The 27,583-nt window shown below is 40.9% G+C and overlaps 1 protein-coding gene across 5 annotated transcripts in view; it reads left to right on the top strand.

Moving 5' to 3' along the window:
• The window catches only part of UBR2 (ubiquitin protein ligase E3 component n-recognin 2), a 109,995-nt gene that overhangs the window by 37,920 nt on the left and 44,492 nt on the right, over positions 1 to 27,583 (top strand). For 4 of the 5 annotated variants that reach the window (XM_005301245.5, XM_042855137.2, XM_005301244.5 and 1 more), the window contains 16 exons: positions 525 to 688; positions 773 to 872; positions 1,991 to 2,119; positions 2,982 to 3,165; positions 4,772 to 4,833; positions 5,779 to 5,889; positions 9,343 to 9,408; positions 14,902 to 15,024; positions 16,242 to 16,305; positions 16,765 to 16,889; positions 20,285 to 20,337; positions 20,594 to 20,696; positions 21,158 to 21,206; positions 21,821 to 21,975; positions 26,545 to 26,647; positions 27,454 to 27,563. In XM_005301245.5, coding sequence (XP_005301302.2) covers positions 525 to 688; positions 773 to 872; positions 1,991 to 2,119; positions 2,982 to 3,165; positions 4,772 to 4,833; positions 5,779 to 5,889; positions 9,343 to 9,408; positions 14,902 to 15,024; positions 16,242 to 16,305; positions 16,765 to 16,889; positions 20,285 to 20,337; positions 20,594 to 20,696; positions 21,158 to 21,206; positions 21,821 to 21,975; positions 26,545 to 26,647; positions 27,454 to 27,563 — 1,701 coding nt within the window. Of the gene's footprint in view, positions 1 to 524; positions 689 to 772; positions 873 to 1,990; positions 2,120 to 2,981; positions 3,166 to 4,771; positions 4,834 to 5,778; positions 5,890 to 9,342; positions 9,409 to 14,901; positions 15,025 to 16,241; positions 16,306 to 16,764; positions 16,890 to 20,284; positions 20,338 to 20,593; positions 20,697 to 21,157; positions 21,207 to 21,820; positions 21,976 to 26,544; positions 26,648 to 27,453; positions 27,564 to 27,583 lie in introns of those variants that run through there. The other variant, XM_042855138.2, reaches the window with a different exon arrangement.

A 27,583-nucleotide genomic window follows, 5' to 3' on the forward strand; every position in this document is an offset into this window, starting at 1 on the left:
TGTGAAGAGGAAGATCTTTCTGGTCTTTTGTTTGCAGCCTCAGCATTCAGACCCAAATAAATTAATTGATTTTCTTTGGCAATATTGTAGAAAATCTTTTGGGGTATTTATTTTCTTACTATAGTGACTAGAAGTCCCAATTCTACACCAGGACCCCATTGTGTCTGGTGCTCACAAACCCAGAACAAAAAAGATGATCCTTACCCCCATCACATCTTGCAATCTAAGTACAAGACAAGAGGCAACAGGTGGATTCAGACAAATGGGGGAGGACAAAGAAATGCGACAGTATTGATCAGCATGATAGACGGGGGTAGCCTGTAGATAGTTTTGCAGATGGCTTTTTATTTTCTCCATGAACACCGTTTTAAAGTAATGTTAAAATATAGAGGAACGCCAGCAAAATAAATGGTTTGGCTGAAAAGGCATAGATTTTACTGGTAAAAATGCAATATTAATTTAGCCTCTTTCTCTTGTCAGTAATGTCTGTCGATTGCAACAAACTTTAATGTACTTTGGCATAGGCTCGAATGCTGATAACAGAAGAAAATCTTATGACCACGATCATCAAAACTTTTATGGACCACTTAAGGCACCGTGACATCCAGGGCAGGTTTCAGTTTGAACGATATACTGCCCTTCAAGCTTTCAAATTCAGGCGGGTTCAGAGCCTTATTTTGGATCTCAAGTAAGTATCTCAATACTAATCAAATTAATGAGTACTTCAAAAATGATTAAAACTAACTCACAGATTTGTTTCTACTGTATTCAGGTATGTGTTGATAAGCAAGCCAGCTGATTGGACAAATGACTTGAGGCAAAAGTTTTTAGAGGGGTTTGATGCCTTCTTAGAGTTACTAAAGTGTATGCAGGTATGTGAATCTGTGAATTAAAAAAAAAAAAAGCACCGTTAATTTTCTGTCTTAGTAAAATGAGTATTGTCAGATGTAGAACATTTTGTTTTTCATTAGTAAAATTGTTACTTCATAGTACTTGTAATCCTCAGGAAATTAATATAATTTCCTTTATCTGTTGACTTCAGTGCAGTTTGGTTGAATTACACTGCTGTTAGAATCACAACAAACGTTCCTAAACTTTGTGTCTGTAAAGTATGCATTAACTTTGTTTTGTGTATGTGGGGGGAGGGAGAAAAGAAGGGGGAGAATCAAAATAAGGGTGCCAGTTTATGTATTTGATGCTATAACACAATGAGGCAGTGCACATTTAAATGTTTGAGCAAAGTCAGACTGCTCAGTCTTAACTAGCTTTTACTATATGTGAGTGTGTCAGATATTTGTTGTTTGAGCATTACCAAGCTCTGTACAAACATATTGGGAAACCAAGTCCTTGTCCCAAGGAACTTTGAGTATACACACATGATGGTATCCTCTATGTAATGTTTTTTGTCCCTTTAATACATTACATGTTATACTAACTATTTAAAGTATTTTGAGACTAATGATGTTTTTATAAGGACAAACTACTAGTAGGGCAAAAAGGCCTGACCAAACAACACTTACTCTTCAGTGCTCAGTAACTGGATAGTATGCTTCTCCCAAAAAACTTTAACTTTTGTTCATCCTTTTAATAAATTCATTTTTGCTGAGGGCATTCCATCATAATCAGACCACACTTGAATGTCCTTTTGGATTTTAAATTATTCTGATCCACAAACTTAATAAAAAAAATAAATCCTTAAAAACATCTTTAACAAACTGAATTTGGTATTTAGAGGTTTTTCCTTTTTAAGGTTTTTGCCTCTTGATTAAAGACCTATATAGAGAGAATTCATGCCTGAGTCTTCAATTCAAGATGCTTCCTAAATCAAAAATAGATTAAATTTGGCTCTTTGATTTCTCTCCAGATTTTTTTTATACTTTTGTGATATGAGCAGAATGTTTAAACGGTGTAAGTAATTACTCAGTCTGATGTTAGCACCAGTAGGGGTTTTTAATAACAGTTAATCTGTATGAGTCTTTGTGGTTTTTAGGGTATGGATCCAATAACTCGTCAAGTAGGACAACATATCGAAATGGAACCTGAATGGGAAGCAGCATTTACATTACAGATGAAATTAACGCATGTTATTTCAATGATGCAGGACTGGTGTGCTTTAGATGTAAGCTGTTTCTGCTTTTATATATGAAGGGAGATGTAGGTAGATGAATATCTAATTAATAGCAATAGAACAAACATACATATCTGCACAGACTTATTTTGTCCAGAAGCAGTATTTTTAATCTATGATGGATTAAATCTACATAGGGTTTGAATTAGCAAAAAACCTGTGTGTTTCTTGGAATGGAACAGATCACTGTGAACATTTTGGAGTTCAGCTAAGTATCCAAAAGTTTGTATTGACACAATACCTTAAGAGTATCAATCCTGGAGAAGAAAGAGGGGAATAATTTTGTAATAGAGGAATTATCAGGTCCCATGCCCTCTTGATGCCATCCAGAGAGGAAAACAGATTGCTGAACTCTAACAGAATGATCTGCAATCCCTCTGATGACAATTCCCTCCTTAAATGGACTTGCTGAGTAGGATTTGATATGTGGTGAGGGCTCCTTTTAGAACATATGAGCCCAGAATAGTCAAATATTAAATTTGACTTTAAACTGTAAATATTCTTGAGAACCCACCATAATCATGCACGTTGTTAGCAGGCTCATATAATGACAGATACCTGGTAAACTCTGATACATACTACTATTTAATCAGACTTAGCTTGGTGATTTGTGTCCTCTTTAATGAGTGAACAGCACTTGGGAAAGAGAGGAACCACTGACCTTCTGTGCTAATAAGGAAATCTTTAATGTTAAAATAGTAAGATTATATTAAGAAAAGTAAAAAAAACTTTGCATTGAGAAAAAATAAACACCGAGCAAGTATTTATGCACTTCGTTTGTTATAGACTGTACATCATTTGAAAGGGCTCTGTTTTCTTCATGATGTTTGTAAACCACAATCTTTTTTTGTAGGAAAAAGTACTTATTGAAGCTTATAAGAAATGCTTGACTGTGCTGATGCAGTGCCACAGTGGCTTTACTGATGGTGAACAGCCTATCGTTCTCAGTATATGTGGACATTCTGTTGAGACCATCAGATACTGTGTTTCTCAGGAAAAAGTTAGCATTCATCTCCCAGTTTCTCGTTTACTTGCAGGTAGGAACGAACCTGGTTTTAAAAATGGTTTCAGAAAATTAAATAACACATGTATGCACATATGTGTCTCACATGCTCACAGATATAAGAGATTATATGCCATCTGAGGATAGCCAGAATACAATGTACTCTTGCCATCTCCCCCAGCCTTCCCCAAGATATCTCCATGCTAGGGGCTATGGGAAGAGAGGTGTAGGATATGGCTATGCTGGCTCTGTGCCTGATTGGAGACCCCTTTATGCCTTGGGAATTCCCAACAGGGGGTTTCTGCTCCTTTTCTGTCATCTCAATGGAACAAAGGGGAGTAGAACAGGGCAGAGGATCTGCCCCAAAGTATGGATTATGGTTCCATGCCATTTTTGAAATATGTTCAGCCCTCAGGCTGAAAAGATTGGACACCACTGTATTAGAGAAATGTCTGCAAAATATATCTATGCATTACAACTAGTATTGTTCATCAGGAATTTAGCTAGTGATTGCATTTTTTCCCTTACATTTTGGTTCAGTAATTGAGCAATTGTATTGGAAGTATATGAAGGCTCTCTCTACATTAGGAGCGTTTTACTGGTATAGGAATACTGGTATACTTAGTCTACTGGCAAGGTGCTCCTAGCATGAGCACAGCAATACCAGCAAAGCTGCACTTTGTACTGGTATAGTAAAACTGCCCCACTTGAACAAAACAGGCTATACTGGTAAGAGCACAGTTTTGCCAATAGAACTGTCTAAATTAAGGGCTTGGACAGAGCTGTGCCATCAGGTCAGGAATTGACACATCTCACTGACATAGCTATACTGGCAGAAGTCTATAATGTTGACCTGGCCTTTGACTGAACTTTAGCTCAAATGGAATCAGTAAGTCATTTAGTAGCAATAGTGACTGGCATGTTAAATATTGGAGATTAAATGGACATTTGATATTGCAAGTTCAGCAGGTCAGGGTCAAATTACTTTGAATCTTCACAAGCAGCAGAAGTGTTGCAGTTAAGAAAAACTTGTCATGTTTAAAAGCTTTTAAAATTAAAGGCTGAAGACTGAAAGAAGGGAAAGTGAGTTTGTCATTGGTAACTTGCTCTTAAAGGTAAAGGATGGTAACTGGGGGAATATTCCTCTTTTATGAGGAGAGCCGGTATTAATGAAACATGTACCCTTTGTTGCTACATAGTATTTCCAGGACAACAGAAAGAACTTTACTTCTTGTACAGTGTGTGTGCGTGTGTGTATGTGTGCTGTGTTGTGTGTGTATATACACTGCAAAGCTGATCATCTGCAAAATGGAGAGGGCATGCCTTAGGAAAGGTCAGATACCATGGTGATGAGTGCAGTATAAAAATCTGAAAAGAATAAAATCGTTTAAATGAGGTCATCTTTTGTACCTATTGAAATACTATATTAACTGAATTTCATCCCTTATATTAGCTGCCAGTTATGGTCTGTTTTTGATTGTACCTTCTGCATGGGTTGGGGACTTTGGCTGGATGTACTGATGTGTCTTAAAACAGTGTGGAAAGCTTAAACTATGCAGATTGTTGCAAGAGATGTATCTTTTTAGGCTAATATGCAGAATGTATTAAAATGTATACTTTTATTTTGTATATCCATATAGGTTTGCATGTGTTGCTAAGCAAAAGTGAAGTGGCATACAAGTTTCCAGAGCTTTTACCACTGGTATTGTGAAATTTAATTAGTGTTTATAATACACTTTGAAGATGAAAAATGCCATATAAGTGTTTAGAATTTAAGGGTAACAAAAATAACTTTATACTTTATTTAGGAAGACAATCTGTTTCAAATATTGGTAGCTCTTTAAGAGTCAATCCACAATCAGTGTTTTATTAAAACTGTTTAAGGATTTTAAAATTAAAATCTCATTTTGTTTCTCATACCCTATCTCCACTTCGTGTTTGAAGCTGAGTTTTGGGACTGCTGCCAGAAGTTAACTCCTTCTATCGGCAGTGGCAGCTTTAGCATGTCCTGATCCAATACTCTCCACGTGTCTCTTTTGGGGCACCTCATGCAATCATTTTGAATATAAATATGGACATTGCTTAAATTTAAAGTGTGGAGGAGAGGGAGGTGGGACGTTATAAGAAAAGGGCTAAATGGAAAGGACATATAGAAAAGAAAGGAGGAGGGGGTTGAATTGGCAGATGAGATGACACTGACTTTAAAAGAAGAAATAGTTAACTTTTGAATGAATAAGGGATACACAGAGTAAGAGACCAAACAAAAGGAAGAGGAAGAAAATGATAGAGCGTTAAGAGGGAAAAATGGTGATCTATGATTAACTTTCCAGAAGTATTAAATAGTATGATAGTATTCATGCATTTTTTTCACATTCAGAAGAAGCTTAAAATATAAAAACAGCTAAGGGTTTTAAGAGTCGGCTATTGACCTTGGCCAGTACAATACCAAGCCAAGGTAAAATTTGGGATAAGTTAGCAGGAAAGGGTGATTAAAATGAATTGAGTTAATTTATTTAATGAATCACTTGCAATACATTTGTGTTGTGTTCTCTTTTTCTGTTCCTAAAAGTCTTTAATGGTTTTATGTCATCTTAGATTACATTTTTGGTAATTAAACTAAGGTTTTGCTATTTTATATTTTCTATAGAGTGAACTTAGCCCACCTTTGTTAATAGAACACCCTCTACGATGTCTAGTTTTATGTGCCCAAGTGCATGCAGGGATGTGGAGAAGAAATGGGTTCTCTCTTGTTAATCAAGTAAGTGGTTTAATAGCTGTGATGTATATGTTTATGCTAGTTTGTGGTAATGATCCTTGTGCCATTGTTGGAAACTGCTAGAATGCACACTCTTTCTATTAAAAACAAAAGGAAAAAAACCTCTAATCGAACTTTAAAAAGTCACTGAGGGGTATGCCTAAAATGCAAAAAAAAAAAAAAAAAAATCTGTAGCAGTGAGTCTCAGAGCCTCGGTCAGTTGACTCATGTTTGTGCTAAAGGGATAAAAATATCTGTGTAGACATTTGGGCTCGGTTTGGAGCCTGGCCCCCTTGCTGGGTTTAAGAGCTCAGATTCCAGCCAGAGCCCAAACAACCACACAGCTATATTTATCCCTGTAGAATGATCCCCACAAGCCAGAGCCGGTTGACCTGGGCACTGAGACTCTCTGCCACAGATCTTGTTTTTGCAGTATAAATGAGAGTTTAGGAGCCTAAATCCAGCTGAAAGCTAAATCATGTAGTAGGTATGTCTTGAAAATTTTAATCAGTCTTTAATTACTTGCTCACATACGGTTTGTTTCCACGGGCCCCTGCCTCATTGAGTGAACAGGCCAGATAGTGCTGAATAAATGAGGCAGCTGCTAAAGATTTTTATTCTCTTCATTCAATTAATGGCCCCAGACTTATTTATTGCACACTATTCAAAGCCTGCAAGAAATACAGAATTAAGTATTTCCTTATGCTCTTGCTGTAGTATTGGAGTGTCTCACAAATATTAATTTATTTGCATGCCTTCACTGTGAGATCAGAGAGCACTGCTATCCCCATTTTACAGATAAGGAAATGGAGACAAAGAGGCTAGCCTGAGGCTGCATAATTTCTAACCTTGTGCTCATTCCTCCAGATCACATTTTTGGAGGTGCTGAGCATGCTCCGCTCCCATTGACTTCAGTTGCAGGTGTGAGTTCTCTGTGTTGCCACAAATTAGGCCCCATGTGTCTCAAGTTGAGCATTCAGTAAACAAGGAATACACAGCTAGTAGCTACCTGCCAAAATGATTTGCTCAGCATAACATAGGCTATGGCAGAAACGGGAAAAGAGCTCAGTTCTTGTTTGTGGTGGTCACTTCACTTAACCACAAAACCAGCCTTTCTCCCCCTTTAGTACTCTGCCACATTCACTACACACTTTCCAACTTCTGCAACAAATGAGGCAGGAATCCTACAGGCAGCCTCATTTGCTACTCAGTCCTAATTCATCCTTTGAACATCATCCATCCTGTGCACTGAATAAGATGGGTCCTATGGAAAAAATTGTATGTGATCATATAATTAAATATGATGGTGTAGTTCAACCTCCTTGGGTACATGCATTAAGGTTCTATGGTATAGGGTTGAAAGGTGTAGTTTTAAATTGTTGGAAGCCAAGTAATTTAATTTAAAAAATGACTGACAAAAAATATTTATTTTAGCAAAACCATGGTAGGCCAGCTCATAGTAATTGTTTCTCTTACTCTTGGGGTGTGGCTCTCACGGCCTAGTCATATAGGGATTCTTTTAGGTACCTTAGGGGACACCCTGATTAAGAGCAAGCAGAATACTCACAATTATTAACCATGGCTATTTTATTATTAAAGAAGGGGCGGGAACACTGAACACAATGACCAAACATCAATGATAAACTGGTTACTTTTTTTTTTTACAATCTTTGTACATCTCTGTGTGGGGAGCTTTTAAAAGAGATTACACCTCTAGAGGTGCTTTTCTCCTGAAACAAAATTATTTTACCTATCTTTCATTTAGATACCAAATATACATTTCAAAATAAGTTTATGCCATTTTAAGCATTTGAACACTTAAAATACTTCCAACCATACATGTTTTTCTTAGAGGCTTATCCAAATGAAGTTTTTAGAGTAATTATAAAATTCATTTCAACTAGAATATTTCTAGAATTCTGTGTGTGGCTTTAACTGAGGTTTTCTTTGCAAAGAGCAGGCTAATAGACCTGCTTGTATGCCTTTGTTTATTGCTTAGATAACACATCCTACTAATTAACAGTCCCTACTACTGATAATACACCTTAACACACCCTTTACTTAAAACATAAATGTTCTGCATTGTCTGCCTTCTTGAGGTATGCTTGTCCTTGGGAGACAGAAGCAGAAACTTTCTGAAATTCCTTTGATATACAAGGTAGATGAGAGAGTACCTTTTATTGGACCAACTTCTGTTGGTAAAAGAGATGTTGCAGAACTTTAACATTTTGTAACATAAGTAGATAGATATACATATTATATTTCCAAGCATCCTGGCTATAACAGTATTGTAGCTATCTCTCATTCAGAGAAGGTGCAAACAAGTTTGTAGTGACTTAAAAATAGCAAGTTATAATTTTATTAATATCGTTTTTGCATCAATATTGAGGTCTCTTCTCCACAATGGGCAGCCTAAATTCTGGCTGTTCCAAACTTTCATGTGCTTGACTTTGCAATGTTCTTTTAGCATATGGTTTTTGGTGTGTGTGTGTGTGTATTTTTTTTTCTTTAAACGAAAAAGGTAAAAGCAAGTTCTGTTCTGTGCAACTATAACAATTGGCCCACTGTGCATCATCACTAGGCTTTGAACCCTGAATTTTCAGCATTGCAGCATAGCTTGTGTTAGTTAGCTGGAGGAGAAGGCTGTTTTCCTGGAGATGTGGGGTTGAATGGACATCTGGGTCGGAAGGGGGTTCAGGGAGAGCCTCATCCAGATCTCCTTCCCCCCTCCCCCCTCCTCACCTGGAGTTGGGGGAGGTCCTTCCACATGTGGTGTCCCTAGAGAGAGGGGAGCCACTGGAGCCATGTTGTGAGTTCTGGGGTTGTGGGGAGAGGGAGACCTGCTAAGTCTGTGTCTCTGCCCCAGCCCCCAAAAGTTCCTGGAGAGGCTGTCTGTTCCTTGGGTTTCCTGTACAGTGTGTTTGGTGCTGCTGCTTTGGGCGCATTGTGAGGCAGTCTTAATTTAAAATATTCATGTCAAGTTGTATGGGCATGCTATTAAAATGTTGTTGACAATGCAGTCAGTAGGAGGGAAATGGAAGTTCTCAAAAGTCTGTCAGCCAACCTGAACTGAAGGTCATGGGAGAAAGAAAAGACCCTTTTTGGCCACAGGACTTTCTCACTGGTGAAAGTCAAACAATGTCAAACAAATGGGGGTGTTAAAATTTTTCAGAAGAGATCAAGAGTCTTTCCTAATGGAAAATATTAGGCAACCTAGATCTATGGGTTGTTCCAGTTCCATCTTTAAGTATATCACCTCACAGTGGATCAAAGGTACATAGGTATCCAATGTGCATTTGATTTTTTTTTTTCAGGCTTTCCTCTAATCCACTGGTTAATTCATCCCTTTTTTCTGTAATCCTCTATCATGCGACAGAAAGTTATTTTCTTCATTGAGTAAAGAAAGCATTTTCAGAGCAGGAGGAGAATTTATTAATAAAATACATTATTTTTCAGATCTATTACTATCATAATGTGAAATGCAGAAGGGAGATGTTTGACAAAGACATAATAATGCTTCAGGTAATTACTTCTTTGTGTTCGTTATGTATATTAAATTGATAGAGAAACCTTCATATTGTATGTCTTGAATTTCTAACTTCTTCACATTTTTATAAGGGTTTCAATTCTACCCTCTTGTGTTAAAATATCTTTTTCAAAAGAGGAACATATCATTTGGAGGGAACTGTGAAACTGCCTATTCTGTAGAGCTGTCAGATGAACTAAGTAAACAAACTGAAAAACTGGAGAGAAAACATTTCAATCTGGCTTCTTTCAATTATCAGTGTTACCAACTCTTGCAATTTTCATGGATATCATAATATCTGGTGTTTTTTCTTAAACCCTGATCCTGGTCATTTAAATCTGTTTCATTTAAAAAAAAAAAAAAAAAGAGAGGAAAAAAAACTAACCCTCATGATTAAAGAGAGACGCTTGAATAATAAAAGCTCCGAAACCAGAAGACAACTTAAAGACCACAAATTTATTTCTAAAATCTAATTTTTAAGACCATTCCATGATTTTTTTTGGCTCTGACTCATGATTTTTGAACGTTTGGAATTGGCAACTCTGTTATCATAATCATTGTTACTTGTAAGTATAGAAAGTACAAAATTTTCAGACATGGTTTGCAAGATGGTATCTCCTTAATGTAGTATTTTAATCATAGAGATGCATATATATACTTAAATCAGTTCTATAAGTAAAATTTTATTTGGAAGTCTTGGATTTTGGTTTTGTCCTCTGTCACCACTGTAAACACAACAGGCCTGACCCTACAAGGTATTGAGCTGCTTATCAGTTCAGAAGATAAAGCCCCAATTTTTTCATCTAGATTAATATTAAGATGAATATTCAAGAGCAGCTCTATTTTTGATCCCCACTTCAGGTCAGAGGGAAGTATTAGGGCCTGTATTTGCCCAATGTTGTTCTAATTTCAAATATTCTCTTTGCAAGAATTTAAGAGGGTTTAGGGTCCCCAAAAATCCCTGATCCCAAGCTCTGCCCTTAAAACTGCCTTTTGGCAGCAGTAGAGCCGGGTTCCCTGTAGTTAGTGGAAGGTGTGTGGCAGTGGCTGTCACCCCGAAACCCTGAATTGGTAGAGCCAAGCACGATAAGTATCAATGGACGCCTCCCATCCCATCCCAAGGTATTTAGATGGATGATAGGCAAGGTGGGGAACAAACATCCATAACGGAGGTAAGGGCAAATAGATCAGAGATGTCCCTCTACTCTTTAATGCCCCAGCCTCTCTGCGAATTGGGAAACAAGCATCCTCTTCCTCCTCCTCCCCCACAAGTCCCCTGAATGGGGAGAAGGACTGAGATGGGGGTTTGTGTTGGGGATAACACAGCCTGTTGTTCCTCTGTCCTTTGTGTTGCATTAAAGGGAGCTGTGAGAGCAAGGAGAAGCCAGTGTGGTTAATTCACACTGGGTCTTCTTGTACCAGGGCTGTTGGAGCTCAGGTGGCTGGTTTGGTCATGGCTCTCCCTCCTCTTCTTTCTCCCTATGTATTGATGCAGATATGGAAACCATAGCCATAGTATGTTAAATGCACAGGCCGAACCTGTATTTAAAACTACTACCCAATTGGGTAACTACTCCAAACTACCCAGCGGGGTGGTTGCAGTGCAGACCTCAATTAGTACCAGCGATCCCAGGTACTACAGACTTGAGGGCAGGCTTGGTATGCTGTCAGGCCTGCTCAGAGACTCTGACTGGAAGCTGGAGTCCTGCCTTTCTGTCATTCTCTCTGCCACGGATAGGAGAGATTAGTGGAGCCACATGCTGTATGGCAAACTGGGGCATACTACCTCACCAGGCCATACTGTGCCCATGACCGATGCCCAGGCAACCCACAGAATTACAGGGACCTCAGATTAAACACTTTCTAAACCATCTCCATGGAGCCTGTCCAAGTTGTGAATATTGTAATTCTAAACCCTAAAATAGGCTTCCAAGATGCTGAATGGAAGGTGATAACCCACGCAGCAGTTTGCCACTTTTGCCATATGGTAAAAATTCCTTCCGTATCCCAAAACTGGTGATCAACCCCCAGCATTGAAGGAGATCTGTCATACTAGTTTAATGGTGGGAAAGATGGGGTTGACAGTCAGCCTGAAATGGCTGCTCACCTGTGTAGCAAACTGTAGTGACTTCTCTTCTGCTCCAGCTCCTCTAGGCTGGAGTGAATCACCAGTTCCCATTAAACCCCCACCACTCAATGCAGCAATGGCATGAGGGACAGGCTCTGATGCCTGGATGCAGCATTCAGTACCCTTCACCCCTCCTTGCAGCACAAGGAAGAGGGGGAAGGTGAAAGAGAAGCATGAACCCCATAAGGGTGCTGAAGACAAATGAGGGGGGAAGCAGAGGGAGCACTGCCCCAACAACTTCTTCTGGTAGAGATTTCATTTCTTTCTGACTCTTGCTGTTCCCATCCCTATTAAAGCCACACCCTCGCACAGATCCAGAGGGCAAGTGTGCCTCCAATCTTTATAATCTTTGTGGGAGCGTTCCCCTTCTGTGCTAAGCTACTCCCTCTGGCTCCAGCACAGTTGTTTCTTAATGTGGCTCCTTCAGCAAGCCCAAAAGGACAGAAGCTGGGAATGAGCGGATGGATCACTTGATGATTACCTATTCTGTTCATTCCCTCTGGGGCACCTGGCACTGGCCACTGTTGGAAGACAGGCACTGGGCTAGATGGACCTTTGGTCTGACCAGTAGAGCCATTCTTATGTTCTTATGGAGTCTTTATTCTTTTGGGAGCTATGTGACTTGCAGATGTTTGCAGTGACACAAGACCGTCTTTTTAAAACAAGACCGCTTTTATTAGTCAACTGGAATACAGTTTTTTAGGGTCCTTAGGTTGGGATGGAAAACAGTTTATCTGTGTTTATGTTGACAGCACTACCTGCCTCTTTGGCCCCCAATATCCAGGATTTCATCTCTTCTCCTATACTGAGCAGCAAAGTTCTCATCACAGTGTGCTCTGACATCCAGTCACTCTGTTTTGCCTTCCCGTCACTAGAAGTTAATGCCCTTTTGTTGATCTTTGATTATATTTTCAATTTAAATCCATTTACATATTGACAGTTCTTGATCACATAGGCGTGTCTGAATTGGAATGAATGAATGATTAACACCCATCTCTTATTTCCTTGACCCAGAGAAAGATTTAACCCCATCAGTCCTAGTAGGTCACAATACAAAAGTGAGTGGGGAAATGGAGTCGTGCATATTTTTTATAAAAATGCAGAAATGTCACACATTCTCTGCTTCTCAACCCCTCCCTTCAAGAAGAAACTGAGGGGGATCACTTGTCCGGTAGTCTAGAGATGTTTGTGCTGTTGTGCACCTCCTTTCAGGACAAAGCATCTGCTGTTACATTTGTGCTCCTCTTAAAATGAGTTACTTCCATGTAATAATCTTGGAGGTGTAGGCTCCATCTTAACAACTTCGTGTTAAAAACCTCTCATTTGATATAGCTCAGCCAGTGGTGATGGTTTCTGATTAGTGATTAGCATGATAGCATATATGTAAGTATTTTTAAAAGGGGCTTTTCAAGGACCTAAATCTTTCTATCTTTACACTAAAAGTCAAGAGAAGATTTGTTAGTTTGTCATAGGTAAAGCCAGATAGCTAGCATGAATTACGAACAGCTCAAGAAAGATGGGTTTCTGAACCTGTTAAAGTTTGTTTGCTGATGATTAGTAAAAATTGGAGCTGATGGCTATGCTGCACTCATATGTCCTGAGGCATGATGAAGCAGCTGTTCCAAACAGGGGACCAGGAAAGGTCCCCGTTTCTCCTGAAGATAAGCAAGCAATGTGAGCAGTGTAATATTAGGGAGTTTTGAGTTATCCCCAGTCCTTTTCAATGAACATCAGCAGGAGGATATGGCATATTCCTGGGTTGAGGACAGGAGTTCTCAGGGGTCCTAACACAACTACTCACCCACAGATTATTTTATTTTTTTAAATAGGTCCAGGTTATTCAAATAATGTTAGGCCATTATGGATCCTGGTCCTCATTTTTTCTTAAACTGTAGATTGGCGGGAAAAGTAGTGTGACCACATTTTAAACCAGTATTCTTTTTTTATAATATTTTCTTATCAGGAAAGCTTGGAAAGTGTTCATTTACCAAGTTTTTTTGCGGAGGAACTATTTTTAAACAAGTACAGACTTCATTTATATATGCATATTAAATGATCCACAATACTTCTTAGTTTCACAAATTAGGATAGCAGAAACAAAAAGATAGTGGGTGGGGGCCAAGCTGTTCGGGGAGTCAGGGGACCAGGGCCGGGGGGTTGGATAAAGGGAGGGGGGCTCAGGAGGGCAGCCTAAGAACTGAAAATAAACTTGTATGAATTTGATTTATAACACATTTGTGTAAGATCTTAGGTTGTAACTTTTTCTTGGGGTAGGGACCGTATCTGTTTTTAAAGCACCTAGTCCAGGGGTGGGCAAACTTTTTTTGGCCCAAGGGCCACATTGGAGTTGCAAAACTGTATGGAGGGCCGGGTAGGGAAGGCTGTGCCCCCCCAAACAGCCTGGCCCCCACCCCCCATCTGCCCCCTCCCACTTCCCACCCGCTGACTGCTCCCCTCAGAACCGCCGACCCATCCAACCTCCCCCAGCTCCTTGTCCCCTGATCGCCCCCTCCCGGGACCCTCTGCCCCTAACCCCCCCCCCCCCCAGGACCCAACCCCCCTATGAAACCCCCTCTGCTCCCTGTCCCCTGACTGCCCCGACCCCTATCCACACCCCCGCCCCCTGACAGGCCCCCCGGGGCTCCCTCGCTTATCCAACCCCCCCATCCCCTGACTGCCCTCCCCCCGAACCTCCACTCCATCCAACCGCCCCCTGTCCCCTGACTGCCCCCCGGAACCCTCCGCCCTTTATCCAACCCCCTGGCCCCATTACTATGCCGCTCAGAGCATGTCTGGCAGCCACGCCGTCCAGCCAGAGCTAGACACCCTGCCGCTCTGTTCGGCAGGAATGCTCCGCTCTGCGCCCAGAGCGCTGCCCGCGCAGCAGCGTGGCTGCAGGGAGGGGGGACAGAAGGGGAGGAGCCGGGGGCTAGCTTCCTGGGCCGGGAGCTCAAGGGCCCGGCAGGACAGTCCCGCGGGCCGGATGTGGCCCGTGGGCCGTAGTTTGCCCACCCCTGACATAGTCCTATGGGGTCCGGTCCACGATTAGGGCCTCTCTAAATTGTTAATTCCAATAATCTTGCATTTCAACTGTTTGATAAAATCAAAAAGGAAAACAACCCTGGTCTTGCAAGAGACTCTGTTCAGGCAAACCTGTGCACCTCTGCGGCATCACTTGCAGGATTGGTGCCTATTTAAGTAATTTAATTTGTATGGGGAAAAATAAATTCCATAAGGAATACACTGTGAACAAATATTGTACTTGGTGCATAATATCCATCCACCCCATAATTCCACCTATTCAATTTTTACATGTGTAATAAACTTTTTCTATTTTTTCCTTGAACCTTTTTTCAAATAGACAGGTGTGTCCATGATGGATCCAAACCATTTCCTGATGATAATGCTGAGTCGCTTTGAACTTTATCAGATATTTAGCACTCCAGACTACGGCAAAAGATTTAATACTGAAAATACCAATAAGGTACTCTTATATTTTTGTCATAATTTTTTTTAATGGAAAAACTGAAATTTTCGTTTTGTTTTTGGAAAACTCTTAAAGGTAAACAGATGACTACAAAATAAACTACAATTTAGTACTTCAAGGTTTTTTGTACACTGGTACTTTTGTCGTTAAGATGTTTGTCGCTCAGGGGTGTGAAAAAACACCCCCTTTAATGAGACAAGTTTTAACGATGAAAAGCACTGATGTGGATGGCGCTTCATCGGGGGGAACCCTGCCCTTGGCGACGAAGCTACTGCCCCTCATTGGAGGTGGTTTTATTTTATTGCCAAAAGAGCTCTCTCCTGGCAATAAAGAGTGGCTACACAGCGCACCTTATAATGGCACGGCTGCAGCAGCACAGCTGTGCCGTTGTAAGGTGGGAAGTATAGAAATAGCCTTAGAATGACAAAGTAACTGCATTGAAAGGAGTGTGGAAATTTTGATTCCTGGGACATGTAGCAGAGAAATTATCACATGTGGTACTAAAGCAGAACAGCTCCCCTTATAAGGAGCTCTTGGGTGATTTTAAAATGTCATACTACTGTTGTTGTCTCACGCTCTGACTCATCAGGTTCTGAATGTTCTGCAAAGACGTTACACTGGACCCTTGGTGAGGAGACAGTTTCTCATGTCATTCAACAGCAGTCTGGTTAGAGAAAAGTGATGATGTTGGATTCCAGAGGGAGAATCTGGCAGAAACCATGGTTATTACTCAGAATAATACCATATCTGACATGGGTTAACACAAATGAACTCGGGAAATAAGAGGCTGTTTTGAAAGAGCTAAACTTTGTAAATTAAGTTATGATGCATTTAATTAGAAAATCCATTAAATAAGCACGTACAAAGTTGATACTCTTGCCTCATAAACTTGCATCTGGGTATTGAAATGCACCAAAAAAAATCACACTCAAAACTTGCCATGGGTGCAGTTTTGTGTAAATAAACTGGAATTTTAAAGTAACACCACAAATTAATAATGGATCGTACGTTTAGCATTTAAGAGGAGTGTAAAGAATTATTACTGCATCTCAATAAATGGCTAGCATTGGTAGGTTTAAGGGTGAGCATGGGCAGCAGACCTTAGGTTGCAATTTGAAATCTTAGAAAATCTATTTCCAAAAAAATATTTTAAAATGTTTTACTTGTTAACTGAAAATTTTTTATTCGTGCTTTCTCCATTTATTTTCATTCAGGATGTAGTTCAGCAGAATAATACTCTTGTAGAAGAAATGTTATATCTAATTATAATGATTGTTGGTAAGTTAAGATCTATTTTATCAATTCAATTCATTTCAAGTTGGATCATGTTGGTGTCATTTTACATCGCCATGTGGACCACTTGAGTTTTTTTTCTGTTCTCTCATTTCTTGCATCTCATGATTCTTTCCTAGGAGGAAGGAAAGGCCCTTCTTGGTTCAGCAGTGGCCCCTCTAGCCTAAGAGTCACATTTACCAGTCCCCCAAGAGTGTTCACTCCAGTCATTCTTCTCTAGACGAATACTCATAAAGATACAGAGCCTCAAGGCTAGGTTGGCTTAATTTGTGGTTTGGGAAGAGCGGTGGGTGAGCCAGAGTTAGGGAAAGCCCCTTTCCCTGAGGCTATGGGGGGAAAGAGAATAAGAATACTCATTTAAAACTAGTCTTTCAGTGATTAATTATGCATTTATGTTCATTATTGTGTTCATAATATGTTAATTGATTGTTTTTATTTTTACAGGAGAGAGATTTAGTCCTGGAGTAGGGCAGGTAAATGCTACAGATGAAATCAAGCGAGAAATTATCCATCAGTTGAGCATCAGACCCATGGCCCACAGTGAATTAGTAAAAGCATTACCAGAAGATGTAAGTAATTTGAAAAAAATATGTGCAGAGTAACCTGTATCCAAACCTTATGTGTCTGAATCTTCTGAAACAGGCTTGTGGTTTCAAAGCTTGTCTCTATCACCAGCAGAAGTTGGTCCAACAAAAGATATTACTTCACCCACTTTGTCTCTTGGAATGTATAGTCAGTATGTGATTCCAACTGCTGGTTTAAAACCTACTGAACAGCTCTCGCAACAATATAAACTTTCAATTACAGTAACTCCTCACTTAACGTTGTAGTTATGTTCCTGAAAAATGCGACTTTAAGCGAAACGATGTTAAGCGAATCCAGTTTCCCAAAAGAATTAATGTAAATGTGGGGGTTAGGTTCCAGGGAATTTTTTTTCACCAGACAAAAGACTATATACACACATACATAGGGTTACCATATTTCAGCAAGCAAAAAAAAGGACGGGAGGAGCCCTGCCCTAGCCCGCCCCCATCCTGCCCTAGTCCCGCCCCTGCCCCTCCCACTTCCCCCCCTCAGAACCCCCAACCCTCCCCCCGCTCCTTGTCCCCTGACTGCCCCCTCCTGGGACCCCTGCCCCTAACTGCCCCCCAGGACTCCACCCCCTACCTAAGCCTCCCTGCCTCTTGTCCCCTGACTGACCCTACCCCCTACCTGTACCCTGACTGCCGCAACCCTTATCCACACCCCCACCCCCAGACAGACCCCTGGGACTTCCACGCCCCATCCAACCACTCTCCACCCCCTGACAGCCCCCCCCCCAGAACTCTCGACCCATCTAAACCCCTCTGCTCCCTGTCCCCTGACTGCTCCGATCCCTCTCCCCACTCCTGCCCCCTGACAGCCCCGCCCCCAGAACTCCCAACCCCCCCACCCCCGCTCCTTGACCCCTGCTCCTAACTGCCCCCCAGAACCCTACCCCCTACCTGTACCCTGACTGCCCAAAACCTCCACTCCCCCCCCAGAAAGCCCCCCCCTGTCTATTGACTACCCCCTCCAAAACCTCCCTGCCCCTTCTCTGACCCCCTGGCCCCCTTGTTGTTGGCCTTCGCCTAACGTCTCTGTGAACTTGCTCAGGAACGGCCTGAGCTGTTCGTCCCGGCAGGCTGGGCAGCAGGGGAGGAGGAGCTCCAGACTGCCGGAGGCGATCTGCGAATGCAGGGAGGGACGGAGGGAGGGAGTGCTCTCTGCTGCAGGGGAAGCGGAGGAGGGGCTCTCTCTGGCTGTCGGAGCCCCATGTAAGTGGCACTATCCGGCCGGCTGCCCTGTTAGCTGCGCGCGCTCTGCATTGGAGGAAGGGGGGAAGTCCGGACATTTACAAATTCCCCCCCGGACGCTATTTTTAGCTCAAAAAGCCGGACATGTCCGGGGGAATCCGGACGAATGGTAACCCTACATATACACATATATAGTATAAGTTTTAAACAAACAATTTAATACTGGTACACAGTGATGATAATTGTGAAGCTTGGTTGAGGTGGAGGAGTCAGAGGGTGGGATATTTCCCTTACTGCTAAATGATGAACTAGCAATTGTCTGAGCCCTCAAGGGTTAACTCTCTTACTCTGCAAGGCAGCAGGAATGGAGGGAGATATGCGCATTTCCCTTAAGTACACTGCCTTATTAATTAGATCAGTTTGCTGAGACCGCAGCTGCTGCAATCTCCCTCGGTCCTGAGCCCTGCTCTATGGAAGATGGGGTAAGTGGGGTGCAGGAGCAGGGGGGAGGGGAGGGGAACACCCTGACGTTAGCCCCCCTTTTCCCCCTCACTCTCCCCTGGCACAGCAAGCAGGAGTCTCGGGGAGCAGCTCCATGGCAGTGGGGGGAAGGACACAGCTGAACTGCAGGCAGCTGCTGCACAGGGAATTTAGGGGAGCGGGGAGCTGATAGAGTGCTGCCGGTCCACCCTGGTTCCAAGCCCCCACCAGCTAACTGCAACGGGCTGCTCTTCCTGCCAGCAGTAGACCAAGCAGGTGGCTGCCAAAGGACTTAGAAGGGAGCATTACACAACTTTAAACGAGCATGTTCCCTAATTGATCAGCAACGTAACAATGAAACAACGTGATCGCGGACGACTTTAAGTGAGGCGTTACTGTAGCTTATGGTGTATTCAGCATCCCTGAAGTTCTTGGCTAATTGAGACTGCATGGTATTGTAAACAATATAGCATATTGTGAAATGGAACACTGAACTTGGATGAGAAGAAACACTGATTATTGTAAATCTTTGATAAATACTTATATAAGATAGCAAAAAGGGAATTTTTCTAATGTTTTTAAAATGTGACTTTAAAAAAAATTTTAAACTGAAAATTCTGGAAGAATTGTGACTTACTTTCAAGTTGTGTAATAAATTTTGGTTGATTAAAAAAATGTTCTTTTTTATGAAGATGATTCCAATCTCTGTGAATCATGAAACAAATGTAGATTAAAATCTGGAATTTAAAATGAGTTACATTTGTGATCCTTGAATAGTTAAATAAGGTACTGTTTAGTGATCTAGAAAGAATGTATGAATGTCTGGTTTTGGTTTTTGTAACACATCTTAAAGGGAGGATGCTTGCATGTAACTTGAAATCTAATCAATTTTTAAAAATGCTTTAAGTATTTCACTAACCATGAGTCCTCCTGCCGGGTGTTGTGGGTTGGTTTGTTTGTTTTGGTGGGGGAGTTTGAAAGGGGGATTGCAAGCACATTTTCCTATTTCTTTTACTTTGCTCACTTGTTGCTGTATCAAAGGCTCTCAGAAACAGGGGAAACTGACTATACATAAGATGCTGACAAATGCATAAAATAACTAAAGAAAATAGTTCTGTTTTTTAATCTTTCAGTTCCAGTAATTTTAGGTGTAACTTGTACAATAGTAGCTTTAAAAAAAAATTGTACTGAAGTATGACTCTAAAATTGGCATGGTCTCTTAAAATGAAACGGTAAAAACCGTTGAATGTGTTTTAAAGACTGCTAAAAAAGACGTACATAAAAAGTGCCAGAAGAATGACTAAGGCCTTGGCTACACTTACCCGGTAGTTCGGCGGCGAGCGATCGAACTTCTGGGTTCGACTTATCGCGTCTAGTCTGGACGCGATAAGTCGAACCCGGAAGTGCTTGCCGTCGACTGCGGTACTCCAGCTCGGCGAGAGGAGTACCGCGGAGTCGACGGGGGAGCCTGCCTGCCGAGTGTGGACCAAGGTAAGTTCGAACTAAGGTACTTCGAACTTCAGCTACGTTATTCACGTAGCTGAAGTTGCGTACCTTAGTTCGAATTAGGGGGGTAGTGTAGACCTGGCCTTAGTATTGCATATATTTTGCGTCACGTGCCTGGTGCTGTATTTGATATGGCAGGAAAGAAGTTAATCAGATAACTAATGTGGTTATGCATCATTTCTTTTTTTTTTAACTCCATGCAGGAGAACAAAGAGACTGGAATGGAAAGTGTGATTGAAGCTGTTGCGTGTTTCAAGTATGTTTTACTTTTTATTCTAATCTCACTTTTTTAAAAAATGGAATGCGAGTTATTTATGTAAGGGAGTAAAACCATAGGCCAGAGCCGAAGCATTTCCCCACACAGCTCTGCTAATGTGCCTCATTCATAACCTGTATCACCTCTGCTATTTTATTACTAAGACGTTTCATGAGCAGCAATTTTTAATCATGCCAATTTAGGATTAAGTTGCTCATATAAATGGTTGTAACTAACGTATATTTTTTCTTTATAGAAAACCTGGATTAACAGGCAGAGGATTGTATGAACTAAAACCAGAATGTACCAAGGATTTCAATCTCTATTTCTATCACTTTTCAAGGGCAGAGCAATCTAAGGTAACTAACAAAAACCAAGAGACTTATCACTTCTTAAATTGTCTTCTGTATACTTGGCTTCTAAAGCTGTATTCTTCTTTTAAGTGCTAATATGAGCCAATATTTTTAGACAAGCTTTACTCTTCTAGATCATATTTAGAGAATTTGACTCTGATTCTGCAATAAACCCTGTGCCAGTGGACCACTGTGCAGAGATCCACTGAAATCAGTGAGGCTTCATGTAGGTGTAGGAGTCTGCCTGCACAGAACTCATTACTTGGTTAGGGTCTTAATGTACCAAAATATTTTGATGACCTAAGTTTCCATTCAGTTTTATGGAGTTCACCACTTCAGTAGTTCCGATTTATAAAAGTTCAGACTTGTCTCATAATTGTTGTTTAAAAAGTAGAGGGTATGTGTGTGTAGTCAGTTTGTGTCTTTGTACAGATTTGGAATAATCTTAGCACCATTCCTTTTGTCAGGCAGAGGAAGCACAAAGAAAGCTGAAAAGACAAAACAGAGAAGATACAGGTATAACCTTGGGGAAGTAGAGGGGAGGGGAAGTAAGGTGTGTATATATATTCACATGGATGCCCCCATTTTCTCTTATTTTCACACTCAAAGGCTATGCATTAGAATAACAACACCTTTTAGATTACCCAAAAAGCAATCTTTTTTTTCTCCAACCCAGTAAGCAAGGATTTGAATTTAAATCTGTCTTGGAGCCAGCCTCCTGAATTCCTTATCCCCCCAGCATACTTGCTTTTCTGACTCTGAGTAATTCTTGTTAAACAAAGGTGTCCTATTTTCAGAAAAAAAAAAACTGGTCTATTATCTGTATTGCTTACCCTTAGTGTTTTATATATTAATGCTTTTATTTCACTTCTTTACCCCAATAACGTAAGGCAAAACGTTTGTGGGGAAATTAATGCTTTCCTTTGTTCCATATCTCAGTTTAATGCTTTTTTATAATTCAGTTAAGTAGTTTTTAGGTTTATGAAGTACTTTACCTAATAATGCAACTTATCAAGCAATTACATAGTATATTGGTTTAGATTCTACTCAATAAAGAGAAGTTCTAAATTGTGTAAGTATTGGGAACGTTTCAAAAGCTTTAATGTTTAGCAAATGAATTTCTGTTTCAGCACTTCCTCCTCCTGTTCTGCCTCCTCTCTCTCCTCTTTTTGCAAGCCTGATTAATATTCTCCAGTCCGATGTCATGTTGTGCATTATGGGAACAATACTCCAGTGGGCAGTAGAACATAACAGCTATGCCTGGTCAGAGTCCATGCTGCAGAGGGTATGTATAGACATTTAAGTCTGTGCACGTGTTAGAGTAGAAATATCCATTTTAGTGTATTGATATTTACATCTATGTATAGATCCTGGTAACTTCAATGGCATCAGGAATATCTTAACTGCCAAATGAGTTAAGCATGAAAAATGTAGAAGATCAAATGTAAATAGAGGATTTTTTTCTAGCTTACTCTTAATTAGAAAAATAACACCTAGTGTTTTCAAAATATCAACTAGTTAATTAGTATTAGTTTTGAATTCATGCAGCAAATCATCTTTGAGTATGAAAGCACAGGTAGGGGAAGCATGTTCTAGAGCTCTTGGTACATTTTTAACAGGTGGCCTCAATTTCAAATATATTTGTATATGTAAGAGGAAAGAATTCTGTTTGGACTAGTTAGAATAATTCTATAATTTTATGGTAAGGAAAGCATTTTTCTTCTCTTGCAACTTTGTATTTTCAAGATTCTGTAACTTTAAAAAAAACAGTACATTTGGGCGTTGAAATATCTAAAGCTTGTTCTCTACTCAAAGGTAAATCTTTTTTGAAAAACGTGTTTTTTAAAAAAACAAACAAACAAAAAAACCAAATGGAATGGAATTTTGAGACACAAAAACAAAACTAAAAAGCAATTTTCTCCAGTTACGGGACTCTTCAGATTTTCTGTGTAACTTTATAATTGTCTTTTAAAAAAAACAACACATTTTCAAGCTTGGCATAGACTTAATCCCCCATGAGGGCCCTTGTCTTTGATGTGTGAAAATTTTTTGTTTACAAATAAGTTTAATCTTAACTGGCAAAAGTAAGGATTACTCATCTGTGTAAAGACTGCAGGATTGGGCTCAAAATTCTAACAATTTGAAAATGTATTTGATTCTGAGACCATACATGTCTTTATTGGAATGTTGAGACTGAATTTCCCAACTGTGCTTTTAAAATTCACTCTAATTTGATGCTTTGCGCTCAAAATGTGCAGTGTATAAATCTGAACTGAATTAAATATCACAGTAATATTGTACAAAATAATAACTATGTGCTAGAGGGACAAGATGTAATTGCTGTGGGAACCATAACATTGAAATCTTAACAACGTAAGAGTCAGGAAGTTTAATCATAATTAAGGCTACGATTTAGTCAGGGATTCCATGAATGTACCGGACCTCCATGACTTCTTCCACTTCAGCTGCCAGCAGCTGAAGCAGGGGCTGGAGGCAGGACTGTGTGCTCCTGCCCTGCTGCAACTGGGGCTGGATGGCTGGAATCAGGATCCTGCAGCTCCTGCCCTGCGGTTGGTGGAGGGACTGCAGTCGGGCTGTGTGCCCCTGTCCCACAGCTGCTGCCAACTCTAGAGTGGGGCCTGTGCACCCTTGTGGCTGCGCCCCAGCCCCATGGCGGAGGCTGCAGCAGTGGCCATGCGCCTCTGCCCCATGGCTGTGGCCAGCTCCAGAGCTTTGGCTGCGCACCCCCGCTGCACCCCCCTTCCTGTACCTACTGCCGGGGGCTGTGCTGCAGCCGGGGCCGTGCACCCCAGCCCCATGGCTTCTGCTGGGAGCTACAGTTGGGGCTGCATGCCCCTTCCCAGCAGCAGCAGCTGGCTGCAGCCAGCTCCAGAGCTGGGGCTGCGCCCCTCCTGCTGTGCCCCAGCCAGTCGCGTGGCTTCTGCTGGGCACCATGCTGCAGCCGGGGCTGCATGCCCCTGCCCGGGGGCTACGGCCAGCTCCGGAGCAGGAGGCTGCAGCCACTGAAGCTGGGGGTGTCCCCTCGCAATGGTAGGGGTCTTGGCCTGTCAGTCTCCCTCTTCCCCCATGAGACTCCATTCCTCCTCCCTATTTAGCCCTGCCCCCAGTTATTTTTAATAAAGTCACGGATAGGTCACAGGCTCCATGAATTTTTGTTTATTGCCAGTGACCTGTCTGTTACTTTTACTAAAAATAACCGTGACAAAAATCTTAGCCTTAATCATAATTCAGTAACATATTTTTCATACATTTAATAGTCGGTATTTGAATATGCGAGCCTAATTCTACTCAGATACTTGCACGTTAGTCTCATTGACGTGAATGGAAGTTGAATGCATGTATTGGAGAGCAGAATTTTGCCCAAACAGTGACAGACTGCAGCATATTGACAATTACCCTGAATTCAGATAATTTGGCTTGAATTAATAGTTTTCTAGTTAATTCATTCTAATTCCTTGGTTGTGTTGGAGGATCCCAGGGCTTTGCACTTTCCCTTATTATCTTCAGCTGTGTTACACTCAGGATTAGTGACTATTTTGTCTAATAAATGGCCCAAGATGGTTACAATTTACTAGGTTCCTCTTGTTGTTAATTCCTGGAATTGAATGCTCCAGTACATGTGGAAGAACTTTCTCTGACTTTTCTGGAACTTAATCTATGGTAGCCAGAGACAGTATGTTTGACAAGCTTCAGAGTTCACTGCTAGGTTTATCTATTTTAAACTCTTGATTTCAGCCATTTTATGGCCAGTTTGGGCAGTTTGTATTTTCAGTTTAATGCGGCACCATTTTTAAATTGGTAAATAGCTGGATAACTGATTTTTATTTCAATCTTCAGATGCTGCTAGACAGTTAAGTTTTAATAGTTCATGCTTTAGTTTTTTCAGGAAACTTTCCTGTACGTTAGGGCGAAGAAGTTTAAAACTTGTACGTGCATTTTATGCAAAAGTCCCAATAATAATATGCGGCTAACCCCAACAAACGAAGAAATACATCAGAAGCTGTCTTAACCCAAACCAGGGTTGTTCTTTGTACTATGGTCCCTATGGGTGCTTTACCTTAGGATGTATGTGCTCCCAAGCATTCTTGATCCTACATTTTTAGTTAGCAGGGCCTGCGCCTGTACACCATTGTGCTCTGATGCAAGGATATGTAGGGAGGGGCAAACCTACCACTGCCATTCCAGTTCCTTCACAGATGACTTTGGCTCGAGATGGAGCATTGTAGTGTCCATGTTAGCTTCACAGCTACTACCTTTATTCTTTATTTTTTTCTTAGTGTTTATTTAATTTTGTTCTTTGTTTCTCATTTGGTTTAAGCACAGGCTTACGCTTTTGGGGGGTCCTCCCCTCAGTCCCCATCCAGTCTTTTTGTGGTCAGGGCCTTCTTCACCCTTGGTGTTTGTCTGCATTCTCCCTGGTTGGATTATGCCAAAGATCCTGGGTTTCCAACCTTGCAAGACCTGCCACAGGTCACTCCCCTCAGTGATGGGCATTCCAGGTGTCTTAGAGAGAGACCTATGGCCCATCTAAGTGCAAGATCTGCTCCAGATTTAAGAGCAGATCAAGGAGACAGAGGAAAGATAGATTGAAGCTCCTCTTCATGTAGCATTCCTTGAGAGGTGCGGGGTCCTACTTCCTCTCCATATATTGGCCTCAGCTGCTCAGACTGTTCCAGGGACTTCAACCTTGGTAAAAAGAGACCATGGGCTAGCTTTGGAAATGAAGCATTCTAAAAGGAAGAAACTGCATTCTCTAGAGAGACTCGAGAAGAAGGGAAAAGTCACCTTTGAGGCCAGGGAACTAGGAAACTTCACATCCTGATATGGGTACTGCTGAGTCTTCTACAGGCCCCTAGACCAAGATGCCAGTAGACCAAGAAGACTTCTGGTACACCTCTCATCGAGAAGTCTTCTAGCAAACTGCATCGAAGAGCACTGTCATCGTTGATACCAGAGGCGGAGACCTCCAGACCAAAGGACTCCTCGAGGAGCAAGGACTTCTCTAAGAAGCCTTCTTCAACTCAAGTGCCATCCTTGCCTCACAGTGGACAGAGGACACGCCATCTTGTAACTCGCATCAGGTCAGACACACTTGTTGCTCCATCATTGCCTTCCTGTCTGCTGCAGTATCTCTTGGGGTTTTTGGTTGAGAAGGAATGGAGCGGTGGCAGTCTGCCCATCCTTATATACCCTTGCACTGGAGCATGAGAGTGTAGGTGCAGACCTCTGGACCCATGGCTGCTGCTAACTAAAAATCTCCAAGAATACACTGTAGTATGCACATCCTAAGGTAGAGCACCCAAAGGGACAACACATCTCAAAGAACTCCAGTTACTGTACAGATAAGTAACCTTTTCTTCACAGTTGCTACACAGGAAAACGGAACATTGGAAACACACATGTAGAATACAGTACTTTTTGTGACGTGGATACAGTAATAAAAACTTATTTCAAATAAGTCTTCTGAATGAAGACAGATATGCCAAAGACAATCTTCCTGGACCAACTTCTATTGGTGAGAGAGACAAATTTTCGAGCCACACAGAGCTCTTCCCCATGCCTCTGTGTGGCTCGAAAACTTCTATCACCAACAGAAGTTGGTCCAATAAATTATCTCACCCACTTTGTCTCTTTAATATCCTGGGACTGACACAGCTACAACTACACTGCAAAGACAATCTAGGTAGTTACTATCTAAAGTTCACTTTCTTGTAATTTTGCTTTTTACTCAATTGTTTCTCTCTCAATGTAGTGTTTTTAGTTCCTTATAGACATTAGGGGATAGTATAAAATGTTTTTTGATACAAGGTCTGAAATTTGTGATTTTATTTAGGTTTTGCACTTGATTGGAATGGCACTACAAGAAGAAAAACAACACCTAGAGAATCTCAATGAAGAGAATGTTGTAACATTTACCTTCACTCAGAAGATCTCAAGTATGTCCATTCTTCAAATGATTAGCAAATTCAAAATCAGGAATATCAATCTCTAATATTTTGTATGTAAACGTCTTTTGCCCTTCTGAATCAAGATACATTAAAAGGCCACTTTAAAAGATGCTTTTTAAATACACTTTAAATCTGTATGTCTATAATTCAGTGCACAAAACCCCCAGAAGTATAGAATTCTACGAAAATAATGTTGTAGAAAATGTGCATATACATAAGTGTTTAGGTTCGGAAATATCTAACAATAGGGATAGTGTCATGCCTGATAAGCTTAATATTTATCCTCCTGTGTTTTTATATATTATCTTTTTCTAATATTACATTTTTCTAAAATGTCCCACTGATAAGCTTTTTTTGTTTCTTTTACTACGAATTGACTAAATTAATATTGCAACAATCTTAAAATCATGCTCCTTAATTTAATGACCAAACACTGGGTCTGTTGGGCTTATAGCTATATATTTGATATAAGTATCTTGTTATTCCTCCACTGCATCTTCCAGCTAGTTCCTGTGATCTGGTAAAGTCACTAAATTGACAAGATTCTTGGTTTGAAGTGAGCAGAAAGTTTATCACTATCATTCCCTTGTACCAGTTCCAAGCTAGCACAGAGGGCAGAGTGACAATGTGTATGGTCTTGAAAACCCATTCAAAAAGCAGGATTTTTAGACTATTATATCTCTAATTTATAGGATTTAGAGATGGCTTATGAAGTTATTTTGAAACATAACATGTTTAGTCCAGTATAAAGAGGTCAAATACACTGAATATAGCTGTCTATATCTTTGTTCTAGGACCTGGTGAGGCACCCAGTAATTCCCCTAGTATATTAGCTATGCTAGAAACTTTGCAAAATGCACCTCATCTAGAAGTGCACAAGGACATGATCAGGTGGATACTGAAGGTAAATCAGAATTTTATTTC

This window comes from Chrysemys picta, chromosome 3 (genome assembly GCF_011386835.1).
Source record: "Chrysemys picta bellii isolate R12L10 chromosome 3, ASM1138683v2, whole genome shotgun sequence".
Classification (NCBI taxonomy): Eukaryota; Metazoa; Chordata; order Testudines; family Emydidae; genus Chrysemys; species Chrysemys picta.